Source organism: Eleutherodactylus coqui, chromosome 6 (genome assembly GCF_035609145.1).
Source record: "Eleutherodactylus coqui strain aEleCoq1 chromosome 6, aEleCoq1.hap1, whole genome shotgun sequence".
NCBI lineage: Eukaryota > Metazoa > Chordata > Amphibia > Anura > Eleutherodactylidae > Eleutherodactylus > Eleutherodactylus coqui.
This window is the reverse complement of record NC_089842.1, coordinates 150,267,609-150,285,431: the sequence shown is the minus strand read 5'-3', so window position 1 is coordinate 150,285,431 and position 17,823 is coordinate 150,267,609. Positions and strand designations below refer to the sequence as shown.

General features: G+C 42.5%; 1 protein-coding gene across 6 annotated transcripts in view; it reads right to left on the bottom strand.

The window, feature by feature from the left end:
- EML1 (EMAP like 1) overlaps positions 1 to 17,823 on the bottom strand; it is a 136,118-nt gene that overhangs the window by 40,461 nt on the left and 77,834 nt on the right. For 3 of the 6 annotated variants that reach the window (XM_066607963.1, XM_066607961.1, XM_066607962.1), the window contains exons 2-5: positions 10,660 to 10,842; positions 7,411 to 7,467; positions 5,602 to 5,631; positions 3,297 to 3,429 (exon numbers count right to left, since the gene is read on the bottom strand). In XM_066607963.1, the coding sequence (XP_066464060.1) occupies positions 3,297 to 3,429; positions 5,602 to 5,631; positions 7,411 to 7,467; positions 10,660 to 10,842 (403 nt within the window). The remainder of the gene's footprint in view (positions 1 to 3,296; positions 3,430 to 5,601; positions 5,632 to 7,410; positions 7,468 to 10,659; positions 10,843 to 17,823) is intronic. The other 3 variants (XM_066607965.1, XM_066607966.1, XM_066607964.1) reach the window with 2 other exon arrangements.

Genomic DNA, 17,823 nt, shown 5'->3' with positions numbered 1-17,823 from the left:
TAGCAAAACAGACAGCAATGAACACAGAAACAAAGATTATCTCATCCTTCCACAGATTCAATCATTAGCCTGCAGGTCATGATCAGACTAGATAGGGATAGAATGCATACATAGTGTTGCGTGGAGTGGGGGGATCCCTAATTGGCACCATTGCCTTTTCCCAGCTGAGATATAGGCTTTAGTATGATCAGGATAACATAAGATTATGCGCTTGTCTTATATAGGTTTGCTCGAAGGGTTAATGCTTTTTATCCTCCAAAAAGGTGCACAGCTTACTTTACAATGGATATGATCAGAATACTACTAAAGTGTTGTGTTGATAAGTTTTTCAATATATCTTAATGTGGCTCACAACTTTTTTTTTTTCTCATCAAGGTACTTTTACAAGTAACAAGAAATTGTTTGCCTGAGTAAATGAGTAAGGCCTCATGTCCACTGGAAAAATAAGAATTAAAATCCGCAGCGTTTTTCCCGCGCGCGGATCCGCGCCCCATAGGAATGCATTGATCACCCGCGGGTAGATAAATACCCGCGGATAGTAATTAAAAAATTTCTGGAGCATGAAAAAAAAAAAATGGACATCCTCCATTTTAGTGCGGATCATGCGTGTGGGAGCTCATAGCTCAATCGATCTCCCGCATGAAAAATAAAAGACAATTACAGGGCATCCGCAGCCCAAATCCGCATTACAAATCCGCAGCAGATCTGATTTTCCCCGTGGACATGAGGCCTTAACGATGACACAATCAGCTTGTTCGTTTGGACGTTCAGTTTAAACACACAGATAAATTGTTTATTTTTACAGGATCATTCAGTCGTTCAGTTCCCTTTAACAGTGAATGAGAACAACTGAATGATCAGCGTTTAAACCGAACTATTAGTGACTCAACGATGCCAGATTGGAGTCTGCAAGGAATTTTTTTCTATGGACAAAATTTGTCTTCTACCTTTTTTTTTGCCTTCCTCTGGTTTAACACTGAATAATAGGAAAAACTGGATGGCCGCATGTCTTTTTGGCCTTACATACTATGTTACCATGATGGTTTTTATGCTTGCGTAAAATGAACGAATTATTGTTCAGCGTTGAATCGTTGGCCATGTTTACACGGGACGATTATCATTCAAATTCAAACAATCCAGTGACTTTTTTTTTCTTTAAACGATAATCGTTCCGAGTAAAGAAAAAAAAAAAAAAAAAAAAAAACTTTTATACAGAGCTTTGAATTCACAGTTGTCTTCCTTAACACATCCGTAGGGCTAATGGGGTTTTCTGTTGCCAAGCATGTGAAACACTATCCTTCCAGAGACAGGGAGAGACTGGGAGAGCCAATGAACAGTAGAGATAGTAGGGAGCAAAGTGACAGGATGTGTGACCTGCACTACAGGGATGGGGAGATAACCAGTGTTCAGAGTACAAGACCTTCCACAAGCAGCAGATAAACAGCAAGAGTATGGTGTGAAAGTGTGATTGGCTTACATTGGCATTTAAGCTACAGACACTACAATAGTGATGCATCTTGCTGCATGCAAGCCACAAGCAAAAACCACTCAAAAACTGGAAAGCCATTTAAAAAACAAAAAAAAGTTTGCCTGCAGTCACTACTGGTGGGAGCTCCTTGCACACAGATTTTTACAGCTTCCACTGAACTTAACCCCTTAATGACACAGGACGTACAGTTACGTCCGATGTATTCAGGTTTGTATGGAGGGGTTAGGAGAAGTCCATCTCACTCCATGCAATGCAGGTGCTCGCTGTTTCTTACAGCTGACAATAGCTGCAATCAGCACTCATGCGGATCATAGCTGTTAACCCTTTAAATGCACCGATCAGAGTTTTGGGGGTACAGAACGGCCTCCAGCAATTAGATTGTGGGGTGCCGTTCTGCTGCTATGACAGTCGGGGGGCCTTCTGAAAGGCTGTGCTGTGGCTTGATAGATTGCAGTATAATCTAATACTATGGTATTACATCATACTGAAGAAGCAATCAAACCATCAAAAGTTAATGCTCCTTATGGGGACTAAAAAACTGATTTTTACAAATTTTTTTAAGATTAATTATTTAAAAAACAAAAAGCGGTAATAAGTTAAGAAAAAATTTTTCTTTTTAAATTAAAATAACTATACACATTTGGTATTAAAGTTATCATACTGACCATAGGCGCTTATTCAGACGACCATATATCGGCCGGGTATTCACGCCAGCCGATATACGGCATCCCTCTCTGCAGAGGGAGGAGGCTGGAAGAGCCTGGAGCAGTGCACTGAGCTCCCCCCCCCCCCTCTCTGCCCCTCGGCACTATTTGCAATGAGAGGTGGTGGGGCGGGGTGAAGCTAATTCCCAGGACTTCGTTCCGCCCCCTCCCATTGCAAACAGTGCCAAGAGGTGAAGAGGGGGAGGGAGCTCAGTGCATTGCTCCCAGCTCTTCCAGCCTCCTCCCCCTGCAGAGAGGGACGCCGTATATTGGCCGGCGTGAATACCCGGCCGATATATGGTCATCTGAATAAGCCCTAAGAATAAGGTTATCATGTCATTTTTGCTGCAGTGTACACACCGTAGAAACAAGACCCCCAAAGATGGCGGAATTGCTGTTTTTTTCCCCTTTTCACTACACTTAGAAGTTTTTCAGTACATTACATGGTACAATTTTAAAATACAATACGCCATGCAAAAAAAAAAAAGTTCTCCAACATGGGGAGGAAAACCAAAAATGGGAAGAAAAAGAGCGTTAAACAATGTTTCCCCACCAGAATAAGCCATCTCTCCTAGGATAGGGAATAACATTGATTGGTAGAGATCCTAGCAGTCACACCTATAATGGAACCCCAAGAATGACTGTCAGCAGTGTCCCTGAATGAAAGGAGCAGCTGTCACGTATACATGGTGCTGCTCTGTGAATTTCAAATGGAACTGCTGGAGATCGAGGCATTCAAGCATGCAGCCATCTCTGGTAGTCCCACTGAAATGCACACAGCAGCATCATGCATTCATTCAGGGTTACTGCAGAGGAGAGTTATTGATAAATGTTGGGTCTCAGTGGTGGCACCCCTGGCAATTGCTAAGTTATCACCCTTTTCTTTTTTTGATGGGAAAACCCTTTTAACATAAAAATCTGTCTTCAGCAAGCTCCTAAATTCCTTCCAGTGGTTGTTGCAGGCAGACAGAGTTTTATTATTTCAAATACTACTGTCACAAGAGATATCCAGGCATCTATGTAATGCCTAAGGGTAGTTGGAATAGCAGGGTTCATGGGTGTTCACAATCAAAGCCTTGGCCACACATTTAGATTGCTCTTACCTTTTGGATCCTAGCGGAACAATATCCTTCCTGGTCCCGGAAGGCGATGGTAGAGAATTACTCGGTTTCTTTGGCAAGATGGTTTCACTGTTAACAGTGGTTTTCCTTGACAATGCCTGGACCATGGGTCTAGCTATGGGTGGGAATAAACAAACATTAATTTACTACATTTTGTGGTTCCCAGTTTCCTTCCAGCCACACAAGATGGTTAATAAGCCCGTTAATCAAAAACCATGTTAAAAAGAAAAGCAATTTAGTGATTAATGGTAAAAAGTGAACACTGTGATGGAGGAGCAGGCCCTGTTCACACTGGTGGCACTAACAAAAGCCGGAATTAAGACAAAGAAGGAGCTCTGCATCATAGGCTCTCAACAACTGGTCATACAGCCCTTATTATATAGACATGAGGACCCTGATAATTAGGTGGGATCTATAGAATGTTTATACTATGAGAAAATAAGGATCTGTGTTTAGAAAAACAGCAAGGGATACCTTTCAGTTTAATCCCTATGTTCTTGCCCAGAGATGAGCGGCAGAGCTGCTTATCCTCCCTTCTTTAGAGCAATTATGAAAATTGGACCAAACCAAAAAAGAAATAGAGATGGTTAAGTCTATTATTACTTTAATTTAATATATATAGCTTTCTATTATGCAAAAGGAAAAGCTGCCATCCCAATACTAGTCATAGACATGAGGTTATGGGAGTAAGGACAAGTGGATGACAGAACTATAGTGCCGTTTGTCTCTGGGGAAACTAATAGTAAAAAAAAAAAAAAAAAAAATCTTTATTTATATAGCGCCAACATATTCCACAGCACTTACAAAAGAGGGGAAGAGAAACAAGACCACGGTTACGTGTAGTAATCAGTTGATTGAGACAGTAGGAGTGAGGGTCCTGCTCCAACGAGCTTACATACTATAGAAATGGGGTGATACAGAAGGTAAAGGGGCTGGAGATGTGCGCGGTATGGCGAGGTGGGGAGTGAGAGATGCTATACACAGACAATAGTCCAATTGAGCCACATAGTGGCTGAATCGGTATAACAGCAGGGAGCAGTTGATGGTGGCTAGCAGGAATTGCAGTCAGTAGGTCAGGGAGCATGTTATCAGGTAGAGTACAGAGGGGTTTGGTTTAGGAGATGTGGTATGCCTCCCTAAGGAAGTGCGTTTTTAGAGCACGCTTCAAATTATGTGCGTCAGGGATTGAACTCAGTCTTGGGGGACAATCTGTTAGTCACTATAGACATGGAATTCTTAAGGACAACAATGGGACATTGGATCAGCTGACAGAAATTTCTGTTTAAAACCAATTTACAAGAAAATTAAGCACAGCATCATTTTACAGGTTATATGTAATGTCTTTAACATTCACATTCTGTTTACAACATATCTGTCTGCATTGTGCAAACACTGCCCACCCCATAATTTAACAGGGTCTCCCACAATGTAACACAATCTTTGTAGATGATTAGAAAAACATGTCTGCTGTCTTTCAGAAATGGTGCAACACTTTCCTTTTTGTATTAGGGCTCAGCCCTGTTCACTTAAATAGGGCCAAGATGCAATAACACACACACAACCCATGGGCAGATGTGGAGAAGAAAGCAGCCATGTTTCTATAATCCTGTGCTACCCCTTGAAGGATTTACCACAGGGCAGCTGGGCTCTGCACAGGTAGTATAGGGGCAGGAAAACTGAATTTTCCTTTGTACCGTCTTGGAGTTGCCCTCCCTCTATTACCCAAATTGATTTAAAGAAAAAAAAAAAAAAAAGATAAAAGAATTGCTCATAGTGCAATTTCTTTAACTAGGAGGACAGGTTCATTAAAGGCATAAGAGTGTGATGGCACTTGGATAGCAGGCTGAATATTGATGAAGTGACCGAAAACCACATGCAATTTTCTTACCAGTGTGAACATTGCTGGATCACAATATATTAGAGCATTAAGCAAACATCTTATTCCTAATGTACAGCAATACAATGTGTCAGACTCACAACCATGAGTGGTATAAAGCAGTGTTCCCCAACTCCAGTCTTCAGGGACCGCCAACAGGTCATGTTCTCAGGATCTCCTCAGTAGTGCACAGGTGATGTAATTATTGTCGGTGCCTCAGACATTGCCACAGGTGGTCTTACCATAGGATATCCTGAAAACATGACCTGTTGGTGGTCCTTGAGGACTGGAGTTGGGGACGCCTGGTATAAAGGATTACACTTCTAACATGCAGCAAGTCCTCCTCGGTTCTAGCATGGATTACATAATAACAATGCACTGCAATGGAGAATGTTGCTCACACAGGGTTACCTTTTTGTTTTTCCTTTCCTGGCCCGGATGCTGTATAAAAACAGATAAGTCCTCTGGAAGGTTACATCTTATCTAATATAGGCCTCACTCAGCTAATGCATAGCAAGCCTCCGCGCAGTTTATACTATGCCATGCGAGGGGCCACACTGCACTAATGTACCAATACATTGTAATATAACTGCAGTGTCTGGTAGACCCGTTTCAAATTGTCACAGTTTTCAAGATCATTCTTGTCTACACTCAGAAGCTGAAAATGTCCAGATCTATTACTGTTACAATTGTATCCAGTCTCCTTTGAGGGAAAGACATTAGCAGCACAACATTTACTGCCCTAAGTTTGTTATATTTTACTTGTAGTGATACATTGTATCAACCTGCAGCCCAGACTGTTTATCTCAGTGAGAATTGTCTAGATTGGACACAATCCTAGAAGATCTTCAGATGTGTGAAGTTTTTTCTTAAAAAAAAAAAAAAGAAATTCTTCATTTTCCTTCCACCAAATACCATGTCAGTCTATGGGAAGACCTGGAGTGTCCACAGAAAAGATTAGCATCTTCAAGGGGAAATGAATGTGCAGAAAGATTGAAGGAGAACTTTTCATTTAGCAATCATGTAGGCTATAGTGGTCAGACCAATCGTACCTTCAGGCTGGGTTCACACAGGGCGGATTTGCCGCGGAAATTCCTTCCGGAATTTCGCTGCGGCAGATCTGCCTGCGGCCGCTAATCTCGGGATTAGTCAGCCATGTGGACGAGATTTGTCAAAAAGCTCGTCCACACAGAACGGCCAATCCGTTGCGGTCACAGCATGTCCTTTTTTTTCGTTGCAGACGCACTCCTCTCTATGGGAACACTGGCCGCAACGGAAAAGCATCCAGTCTAGCTGCTCTAAAACCTACGGCTAAGTGCCACGGGTTTTGAAGCAGTGCTTTCCCGGAGGAAATCTCATGGTTTTTGACTGTGGCCAAACCGCGAGATTTCCAGCGGGATTCTGCCCTGCGGGAACCCAGCCTTAGGGAACAACATGTAGCTATACAATCCATTTTCCTAGTTAGAAAGCTTTCTCTAATACAACATTACTTTAAGGTACCCATGGCACAAGAATTAAACAAGTAATCCCAATGAAGGCACATTAGTAGGATATACCATCATGTTATGATTGCTGAGGGTCTCACCTCTGGGACCTTCATTGATCCCGAGACTGAAAGGGCCACAGCATAAATTTAGCATGGTGTTCTATTCTCCGTTTTTCGCTGCACAGCGATGCTTTGAACACCCTCTGTGCGAGTATGCAGCTGGGCTGCAGCTCCAAGTGAATGATACCAGATGCAGTTTCCTGAACAGCCAGGTGGCTGGGGTGTCGCTGTGCAAGAAAATATAGAAGGGAACAGAGCAATACACTGGCTGTTCAACCCCTTCATTTCTAGGTTTGATGATGCGAGATCCTCACTGATCATAAAACGATGACGAACAACCAAGTGATATGCCACCACTTAATGGTATGGGAATACTCCTTAAAGAACTCCTGCTCAGAAGAAATGTTGAGTATATCCAACTTTTCCTCGGCAGAACTGGTTTATAAGGATAGTCTGTACTTCAAGAGATTAATGATCACTGTATTAAATACCCAGTGGCTTTTTAAACACTGGACCACATAAAAGAGGAGACAGTCGCTACAGACCTATGTGATCCTCTATAAGGATGGAGTCACAACAAAGCAGATGCCAACTACCGTACATAAAGCATATAAGGTTAAGAAGCAGGTGCCACAATTCCAGATTACTTCCCCCACATGGGGTTATTGCCTTACCTGAACCTGCAGAACTGCAATGCCTGTCAGTATCTGACCTCTTATGCACAGTTTGATCTAGGGGTTTAAATGGGTTTTCATATTACAGATGGTAGGACTCAGAGTTTGAGCATGTCCTCACACTCCCCCTTCTATATTAGAACTCACATTTTTCCTTGTGTGCGACATTGTTCCTAAACAGGTTTATAACTGGAGTGTTTTCTGTTGACTAGATGTAGAAAGGCCAGCACCCACACTTACTACTAATAAGGCATCCCTAAAAGGGGTGTACCAGGCCATCTTTATTAATTACTGACCTTCCATCAGGATAGGTCATCAATATCTGATAGGCTAGGGTCCGCCATTCGGGCGACCGCTGTGTGCGTTACAGAAACTTAGGGAGTAGAATTCGCACTGAATATAACGCAAAATAGCAGCAGGCTCTTCCCACATGCCTACGGAGAACTGAAAATTAGATGTATAGCCATCAGAAGGGCAAATATGTTAAAAAAAAAAGTAAAAAAAAAATAAAAATACAGAATATAAGTCATAAGGGACAGAAATATTGTCTTCATGTGCACACGACAGTTTATTCTAAAAATTTTGCATATGTTAAAGGCTATGTACACCTTTTACTCCTTTCTGTTCTTTAACCTCTTAATGACGCATCCCCCCCCCCCAAAAAAAAAAAATTGTAACTCCTTTATTTATCCATTGACGTCGCTGTATGAGGGCTTTTTTTTTTTGCGGAACGAGTTGTATTTTTAAATGGTGCAATTTACACCATCATGCTCTATTTCTGTGCGGGTCTCGCAGCCAGCACACGGCGCAGAGAGGAGACGCCGAGAGCGTGTAAGCCGCAGGCCTCTGCAAGGGCACGGAAAAGCATCCCACTGTGAGAATTCTCACAGCGGGATCCGACCCGGCTGTCTGCAGGCGGCCTATGACAGTGTTGGGAGATGCTGATCATCTCCAGTCCCCATGCCCTAGTTGCACCTTGCAGTACTACTATTTTGAGATGCTCTGTAGTCCATCCAGATCATATCCCCCCCCCCCCTCCCTCCCTCCCTCCAGCCAGCCAGAAACTTCAGTGTAGCAGAAACTGCATTTAGAAAGGCTCTTGCTTGCTTTTCAAAGAAAAGGAAAAAAAAGCTGATAAATGAATCATTTTTTTCTCTGTAGGGACTTAGTAAGTTATGTGTGTATTGATTTTTCATGCAAAAAGGTTTCCATAGCCTTTAGGGAAGTGATCCCTAACCTGTGCTTCTCTAGCTGTTGCAAAAACTACAGCTCCCAGCATGTTCTGACAGCTATAATTGCAGTTTTTCAACAACTGGAGGCACACAGGTTCTTAAAGGGGTTTTCCCCATTACTTAAAATTGCTTCATAGGCACTCTGCACTTCCTGGTAGCTGCTGATCAGGGCCTGTTATTGCTGCAGCTATAGAAGGTCACTATTGTGATTAGCTGTGCATTCACATATTCTGGTCAGCAGCAAGTACAGAGTAGCTGTGAAGCAATTTTAAGTAATGGGAAAATCCCTTTAAGGAGAACTATTTTGCAGCTGCACTGCTGCTATATGATTCTACAGACAAGGAGGCTTCTTGAGTTGAGATGACTTGTAAACTCTCTCCCCATTCCATCTATCCTGCTGTGCTTGATGGGGTGCCCTGTAGAAACCTTCAATTAAACAAGACCAAGCGGGAAGCTCAAAAAAACAATTTATATCCCAGGTCTTTGAAGCAAAGTCTATGATGAACTGCCTTCAATGTAACAGACAATAAATTACTAGTTGCCTATGCCTCAAAAGCTTAGGATCCCTAGATCTGCTCTTGGCATGCAAAGATCATATCTTCTTACAGGGGTTTTTCCTATTTCTCCTAAGAAAAAAGAAAAACAACTTCGTTTTGGGTTTATAAAAGTGTCAACTAAAATGAGGCTGCAGTGAAATAACAGAATGGTAAAAAGAAGGGGAGAGGGAGCCTCAATTACCAGGAGCCCCAAGCAATGTAATACAAAAGCAGCTGCAGCCTGCTGAGTGGAGCCGCAGCATCATGTATTCAGGGAGACAGTTGCTTAAAAGTCTTATGGAAAATAAGGGAAAGAAGAAAAAGTTTCCCGATAATAGGGTGACTTTTGGAAGGAGACCAAAGTGAGCTCATATGAATGGAGGCTGCCAAAGAATACAGTGATCAACCATAGTATTAAAACCAAAAGCCTAAAATTATGTACTAGGCATCTTCGCAGTCCTATATGCAGCAAGCAGTGATGCCCTGTATGTTCTGACACCTATCACAGCCTGCAGTAACTGAATATTCACTTGCTGTAATATATATCCCCCACTCTGGACAGGTGCCATTGTCTTGAGGTTTTTGTTATTCAGGGTTATTTATTTCTCCTATCAGTAGAGGTAATGGCAGATCTTTGTATTTGATTGCTATAAAAGCTGCATTCACAGTAGACCAGACAGTTTCATCATGAGGGCAATTATCATGCAGCAGGATGGCAGAGCTTCCCGACAATCAGCTGTTACTGTGCAAAAGCTCTGGCCTGCCAAGAGACTTGTACATGCCAGTCATTCAAGTCAGTGGCCAAGCATGAAATAGATTATAAGCCAGGCTCACTAGAGCGGTGCACTCAGGCTCAGAGAGAGGGGTCCCAAGCAGGTGATACCCCTAAATATTATGCATATGCCTTCATAAAAACAATCTCTTAACAGTTTTGTGGTGACTTGCAGATTTTTTAAGAGTTCTACAAACTCAATTTTTGCCTATATGTGGAAAATGTTTACGAGACGATTAAGTCCAATAGTTAGTTTACCAGAGCACTGTTCTTGGAATGAGCCATTTAGCAGTGCCAGTTGGACATCAGTTTGCGGTCATTGAATGGAAACGTATCTTAAAAATGAATAGGGAATATATCATGTCCAAATGAAACAGGTATAGGTCTTGTAAAAATGTACTAGAGCTAGGTTTTATAATAAACTGTGTCCTGTCGCCCACAACTTTTTCCAACTGAAAACAGGATTTTTCGTGAATCATGGTAATTGTAGAATTTTACCATGACTTGAGGGTGGCCCAATGTTGCCATGGAGCTCTAGCCTAATGCCTCACCTATCTTCCATATACAATATCCATCTATTTTTCGAATCTGTTGTAATAAAACACGTCAGTTGCGCCATTCTACCACTTATGTGCGCTTTGACACCATACACCATGTTGTGAAACGCTTGAAGATTATTAGGGCTGGAACAGATATGATATAAACACACCTTTGGTGGGTCCTTTCCGATTCTGCAAAGCATGTTGCTCCTCAGAGACATTGAGTCGCCTCACTACATCGGCCAAGGCAGACTTCAGCAGCTGGATTTCATCCTCTTGGATCTGCACACGTTGCTCCAGTGATGCAATGCGATCTGTCACCTCCATAGTGCTGGAGGCTGAGGCGCTGTCATCTGTAACACGAGCACAGCGACTATTTAGGACACCATGTAAACAGAGAGACACAACTGTACGTGCTTCAATGTGCCAGCGCGTTATTAGCTATATGAATCCTCCTGCCGATGACACACAGCATAACTATCCAGGCACCAGGGTAGCAAATTAACACATTTAGTAACACAGGGATAAAACAAAATCTAATCTGTTCTCAGTGTACCAAGACCCCGTTTTTAATTATAGGATGACCTACTAAAGCTAATAATGGCAATTCAATTTGCTGCTTTAGCAAATGGACCAAATCTATTTGGTGTTTGGATGACACTTAAAGCAAGGTCATACAGGAACAGTTTTCATATCCTTTTATCATCATTTTACTGTTTCTGGATGCAGCCTGCAGTGTAGAGAATGGAGGATTTCATTCTGATTACTACGGCTGCAGCCAGGGTTATGTAGATGCATTTGATAATCTCTCCTCTGCTCTATACAAGGAAGGCTTAGAAATAAAATGTTATGAGTGACATTTAGTAAGAACGTAGATTTTGTTTAGTAAAAAGAAAAAACTTAAAATAAAAAAAGGAAACTAATCTACAATTCAATATAAAAAGAAACCTCCATTCTTTACACGGATGGGGGGGGGGGGGGGATATATAAAAGGTAATTTCTATTTTGCAGTGTGACCATTTTTAATTTTAATGACAAAGCTTTAGGCATTTATAAACAGGTCATATACGTTATCACATAATTACACGAAGTGCACGGTGGTCCGGCAGTTAGCACGGTTGCCTTGCTGAGAGACAGCCATCATGGCTATCACTTTCACATACACTTAAGGCCCATTTAGACTGGATGAATGTTGGGCAAATGATGCCTGGCACTCATCCCCACGCTGTTGCACGGGAGCTAGTATCGCTGGCTCGCTCACAGAGCGGCCAGCAGGGGGCAAGGAGGCTGCAGGAGATTTCACTCCTTGCGCTCCCCCACCACTCTCCATTCACTTAACATAGCAGCCGTTCAATACTGAACGGCTGCCATTAACACTGAATGATCAGCAATCAGATCGTCCATTGTTTATGCAGCATAAACAATGGACGATGAGCTGAACGATGATCATTCAGTATTAATAGCAGCCATTCAGTACTAAACGGCTGCTGTGTTAAGTCAATGGAGAGGGCAGGGAAGTGTGAGGAGTGAAATCCCCTCCAGCCCCCCCTGCTGCGAGCCAGTGATACTAGCTCCTGTGCAGCACAAGAGCGAGTATGTGCAGGGACGAGTGTCAGGCATCATTTGCCTGACATTCGTCCCATCTAAATGGGCCTTAAAAAGATAGGCTGCCCAGGATTCCCACTGATCAGCTGTTCTCTGGGCCCATTTCTGCAGGAAGAGGGAGCAGCTCTGTTCCCATTGCAGTGGCCAGGCTTGGTATTACAGGCATAGTTGCCATTCACTTCAATGGAAATTTTGCCTGCAATACCAGGCCTCACCACTGCAGTAGGAACAAAGCAGTCTACCTCCTGTAGAAATTAGCATGCTGCACAAGCACACTGGCCTGGCCAACAGCTGATTGGTGGGGATCCAGGGATTCAGACCCTTGCTGATCTACTATTGATGGCCTATCCTGCAAATAAGTCATCAATAGTTTGCAACTGGAAAACACTTTAAAAGAAGAAAATAAACATTTCTACATCTTTATGAATACAAAAAAAAAAAAGAAGGTACTGGTGGGGTGAGGTCCTTGTTTTCTCACTCTGAAGAGGCTGCTGGTCATGTAAAGCATTCAAACTGCTTCACAGAAGATGGGGCATCTCCTTCAATACGAGGTGCCCCCCTGATTTTCAGAAGATGTAATGAGAAGGTAGATTCCTCCTTTAAACAAACACGACATGCCTTGCAATATTTTAGTGCCCCCAATTCATTCAGCAAGCCTTAGGGCCCCTTCACATGAGTATATGCGCAAGAACTCTCGCCTCAGTGCAACGTGTTTGCGCTATGAACAAGGAAGAATTGTGCGCGTATCAGCTCGCAGTATTGTACCTTTTGCACACAAAACACTACCATGCCCAGATTTAAAGGGCTATTTAGTCTAATGAGGTCGGTCCAGATAAGTTCTTTTTTCACTGAATTGCGCATTTGCACACATTGAATGCGCATTTATGTACCTCCCATAGACTTCTATGGGGGACCTTGGTGCACAAATGCGCACAAAAATAGAGCATTCTGTGTTTCTTTCCGCATGCGTGGAATGCGCAAAGAGAAGTTGAGAACAACTTCATCTTTATCAATGGGTTCTATTCTCTGTGTATTGCACGCGTAAACTTTGCGTGTAAAATATGTTCGCGTGAAAGGGCCCTTGAACAGGAGAAAAATATCTTAACACAAATCCTACTAGCGTATTGAGCAAACTTTCATTTTAGCCTCCTTATCATTTCTTTCAAAACCTACAGCTCTTACATTATTTGGCTTTTAATCTCCAAAATAAAAAATAAACAAATCTTCCAGAAGCTTCCATCTAATCTCTGCTCATTTCATTATCTATCCTGCTTGTCTCCTGCATCCATTATACCTCTTAGCTCTCTGGCTCGTTTAATATTCATCTAGCATTTTTTACAAATCCCATTAGGAAATTAACCTTGGAAAAGAATCCTTCAACTGATCAGCGATGTGCTGTAAAACCCTAATAGTACAGAACCATTCCCTTTATTACACCTGCTGCTGACTAGCAGCTCATTGTCCACCACACATGCTGGAAGCTGTAACTCCAAGGGCCACCGGTTGGAGACACCAGATATTTTATGGCGCTCAGCCCATCCCAACATCAGCGATACAGAATATACAATGTATCTTTTTTGCTTGTTTTTCCTTCTCTGGTGGGATATGATGTATTTTTTTTTTTTTTAAACTTGGCAAAATATCTGTAGAAATCCAATTTCCTGTTCCCGCCATCCCACGCTCGATCACATAGGAAGTGGGATTACTCTGAAGAATTCAAATTATCCATTCAGAGAGATTTTTCTACCGCTCTAGAATGTCTAGAATTTCACGTCATAAAACACACCACATAGCTTAGTACTAGTTCACATACGTTCACGTGTTCAAGCGCAGATTTTTGTCGCGGATTTACATTGAAAGCTGCTGCGGATCCCCGCACGGATTAGCCTCATTCAATGGGGCTAAACTGGGTGCGGAAAACTCGAGGCGGAATCAGTGTAAAAACTTGACATATCACTTTCTCTCCCTCCCCCCCCACACACACACACAAAGCAAATTTCTGGTACTCGCATGAAGAAAAATCTGCGCCATATAGACTACAGCGTGCATTCCCATTCAAATGAGTGGGGGAACTAATCTCATATAGAATATGTGCAGATTGTGTATCAAATTATATGAAGGACAGGTCCTTCATCGTTTTGTAGCCAAGACGTGGCGTTTTCTTTCCAGTAAAGTGTTTGTTACAAACACTTTAATACAATGACACCCTCAATGGCAACACTCTTAAGGGACATGAAGCCTCAATCCCTTATGAATGTCCATAAACTGCAGACTGATTTGCTGAACAGCTCTGTACATGTATACTAGGGGAGGAAAGGGACTCACTATATACACCTGACCCTTTCTCTGGAGTTATTAATCATACCCATTCCTGGCTGGATCTGTGTATTTGGCACATTAGGTGGAGATGTTCTTCAGATTAGTTTCAGAAACTTCTCCAATGTGGCCTGATGCCCGTTCCCAATCCATTCACTTGTGGTTACTAAATGGGTGACTGATAAAGGGAGAAGTAGACAGTGGACCTGCCTGTAGAGGGTATAATAGATGCAAGCTGTATGATGTGAGCAATGCTTAAAGTAAACACCTCCAGTCTGACTTCCTGAGCCAAGCTGTTTAACCAGTGCAAAAGGGGCCTCATTGAGGGTCTGAGCTTCAATAGCAAAATCTGGTGATGCTTTACACAGCCTCAAAGTGTTCAAATACAAGCAAACTCCAAAATAGGAGGACAAATTACATATCATCTATGAGCAATCTCTGTGGTGACAGTACTGTACTCCTCCATGACTTGTCAATATAGAGCACACCCCATGTTACACTATTTCTTATAATTGCAGTTTATGGAGCGCACAGATACGCATACACTTGTGTGAAGCTCATCTAATCCTTGTCCATACACCCCATTAGGTCACATTTGTATCCAGGACTCCAGTGTGAACCATGAAGTGTAGCAGGACCCATGACATTCACTTCTATAAGGAGGGCTGTTTTATTCTGCCATCTTCAGAGAGGTAAAAGTCAGTAAAGTAAAAGCCGAGAAACTGTAAAGCTATTGTTTGAAATATCCACAGACTCAAACTACTAACGACCACCTGTTTGTGAGTATGTGTGTGCGTGCTGCTCATGATCCGCCCCTGATCACATAACGGTGACCTGGTTATCGCAGGTCCTAAAGCATATATAAAACACAGAGTCTGACCAACAGAAGAACAAAGTTAGGGCTCTTGGAAGGGAAGGACAAAAATAACAAAACGAGAATACAACTAAACCGTTATTCTCTAAGACACAGCTTAGTGGTCCTGACAGGAGACACCAACCTACCGCCACCACAGAGATCCGGTGGGCTGAAGGATCTGTGGTGACATCACTTCCACGTGACCAGCGCTGCTATGGAAGGAGCCATTCTAGAGTTTGGTAGAAAGTACTATATAAGTACCAACCCAAAGCGTCACCTACAGAGCTGGACAGCAGCTACCAGGACCTGTGATGTCACTGTCATGTGATCACCTGTGTGGGTGAAGTCAGGGATCACATGACCAGGGGCTGATCACTGTATCCGGGAATCTGCTATGCTGGTTGTCATCCCTGCTGGCTGAGCTGAAGGAATCAGGATGTAGCAGAGCTGTGTGTGTAAGGTGTGGGAATCAGCATGGATGTAGCAGAGCTGTGTGTGATGTGTGGGAATCAGCATGAATGTAGCAGAGCTGTGTGTGTGATGTGTGGAAATCAGCATGAATGTAGCAGAGCTGTGTGGCGTATTGCGCCACCAGAAAACTATGGTACTATAATTTCCTAATAATTACTACTATCCTAAAAGCACCACAAGGTATGGAGAGAATTTTCTAACTGCAGTCCTGCAATAATCTCAGCCAGCTGATTAGGAGGTCACCATGACAGTGGTCTAATGATACCGTGAGAAAAAAAGTAAAAAAAAGTCTACAGAATTCAGTGGCAACGTACTGCAATGAGAAAGGGTGGAAAAGAAGAACAAGCTTCTGGATACAAATTTTAATGGAGCATTCTTCATCCTTCTATGGTAGCCTGCCCTAAGCATGGACATTTCCAAGTGACATTTAAGACGATGACATAATCTTCAAATAAAATCAGACAGATCTTTGTTTTGAGCGTTACACAACTCCTATACAAGCACGCTGCAGCAAGATAGAGGAAAACCATCATGGCTAAAGATGGAGTTTAATGAAGATCTGTTTTTTTCCCCTTAAATGCAATATTCATTTCAATCCACAATTGCATCACACGGAGACAACGCCTTTAACCTACTGTTATCTTATATGCATGGCTACCTTAATTTGTACTGAGGTGCATGAAGAAGAATATTTAATTCTCATGGTTTGATGAGTAACAAAGAAACAGCCCCAAGGTGAGAGTTTATCTAATGAGGCAGATATTGCAATGCATCGCTGACATAAGAGCCATGCAGACTAGGATAAATATTAACTAGCAAAGTCGTATGTAACAACGCTGAATTTATACAGTGTGACTTCAACACACTCCACATAGTTCTACAGGAACAGAAGAAATATTTAGCACCTTTTGGAACTGACAATTATCACTTTTCTACTTGAGAAGTTTAATCATTCCGTGCAAAGCTCAGTTATTGATGTCTACATAAAGATAAAGCTCAATACTGATCGCCATCGTGCCCACATGTCCAAACCACCAAAGGATTTATAGGGTCACTCTATGTCAGAGGTTTTATAATCAAAGCAATTTTCTAATCCTCATTAGTCTTCTAGTCTTGTGCAATCCCACATCACACTGCAAACCTGTGAAAAGTGAAGAAGTGCAGGATTAGACCAGGCAATGCCATATGTAATAGGTCCTTTGGTACTAAATCTTCCATCAGATCCCATATGATACTTCGAACTGTTCACATAGATTCTGAGTCCGCTTCACAGTCACGGATGATAAATCAAGATATAAACAAATATGCCTTATTATCTTTCACCAAACTGAAGTTTTCTACCAGCAGAGCGAATGGAGCACTTTACTCATTCCCTGGTTCACTGAACCAGAGCAAGAGGAACACATTGTACTAGGAGGAGTTTGGCCCCAGCAGGTGGCGGTAGTTGATAGGGAGCCATAGGCAGCTAGTAGAAGGTTGAGACGAAGCATGCAGCAGTCACCGCAAACGCTGGGGACACATGTATCTGTCCATCTGGGGCGTAGACTGGGGAGAAGGTTGTGTAGAACTCTATGATCATTAATGCTGCTACAAAGGGGCGTAGCTAAAGGCTAATAGGCCCAGGGTGCAAAAGTTTATTTTGCCCCCCCTCCAACTTCTCTTAACCCCTTAACACAGAGGCGTAACTTGAAGCTCCTGGACCCCAATGCAAAACCTGTAACAGGGCTTTATTCATAGCACTGGGCTCCCTGTATGGAGAAGAGAGGCCTTATGGGCCGCCTAAGGTTCCTGGGACTGGGTGCAACCGCATCCCCTATAGTTACGCCAGTGGTCCTACACAAACCTAAGAAAACAACTTACAATTGGTCTCTCGCCTGGTGAAGTTATGGAGCTTTATCTTTTATTGAGTATAACAGAAAATCTTTTCACTGTAACATGAATAGTTTTAAATATGCTGGAAATGTAAAAGTTGCTTAGATGTTTCTAATGGAAAAACCCTTTGCTAAAAGCAAGCCACCGCAACAATGAGGCGACCTAATCAGTGTCCAAAGCAAATGTAGTATTATGTGAGGACCTTTTAAATCTG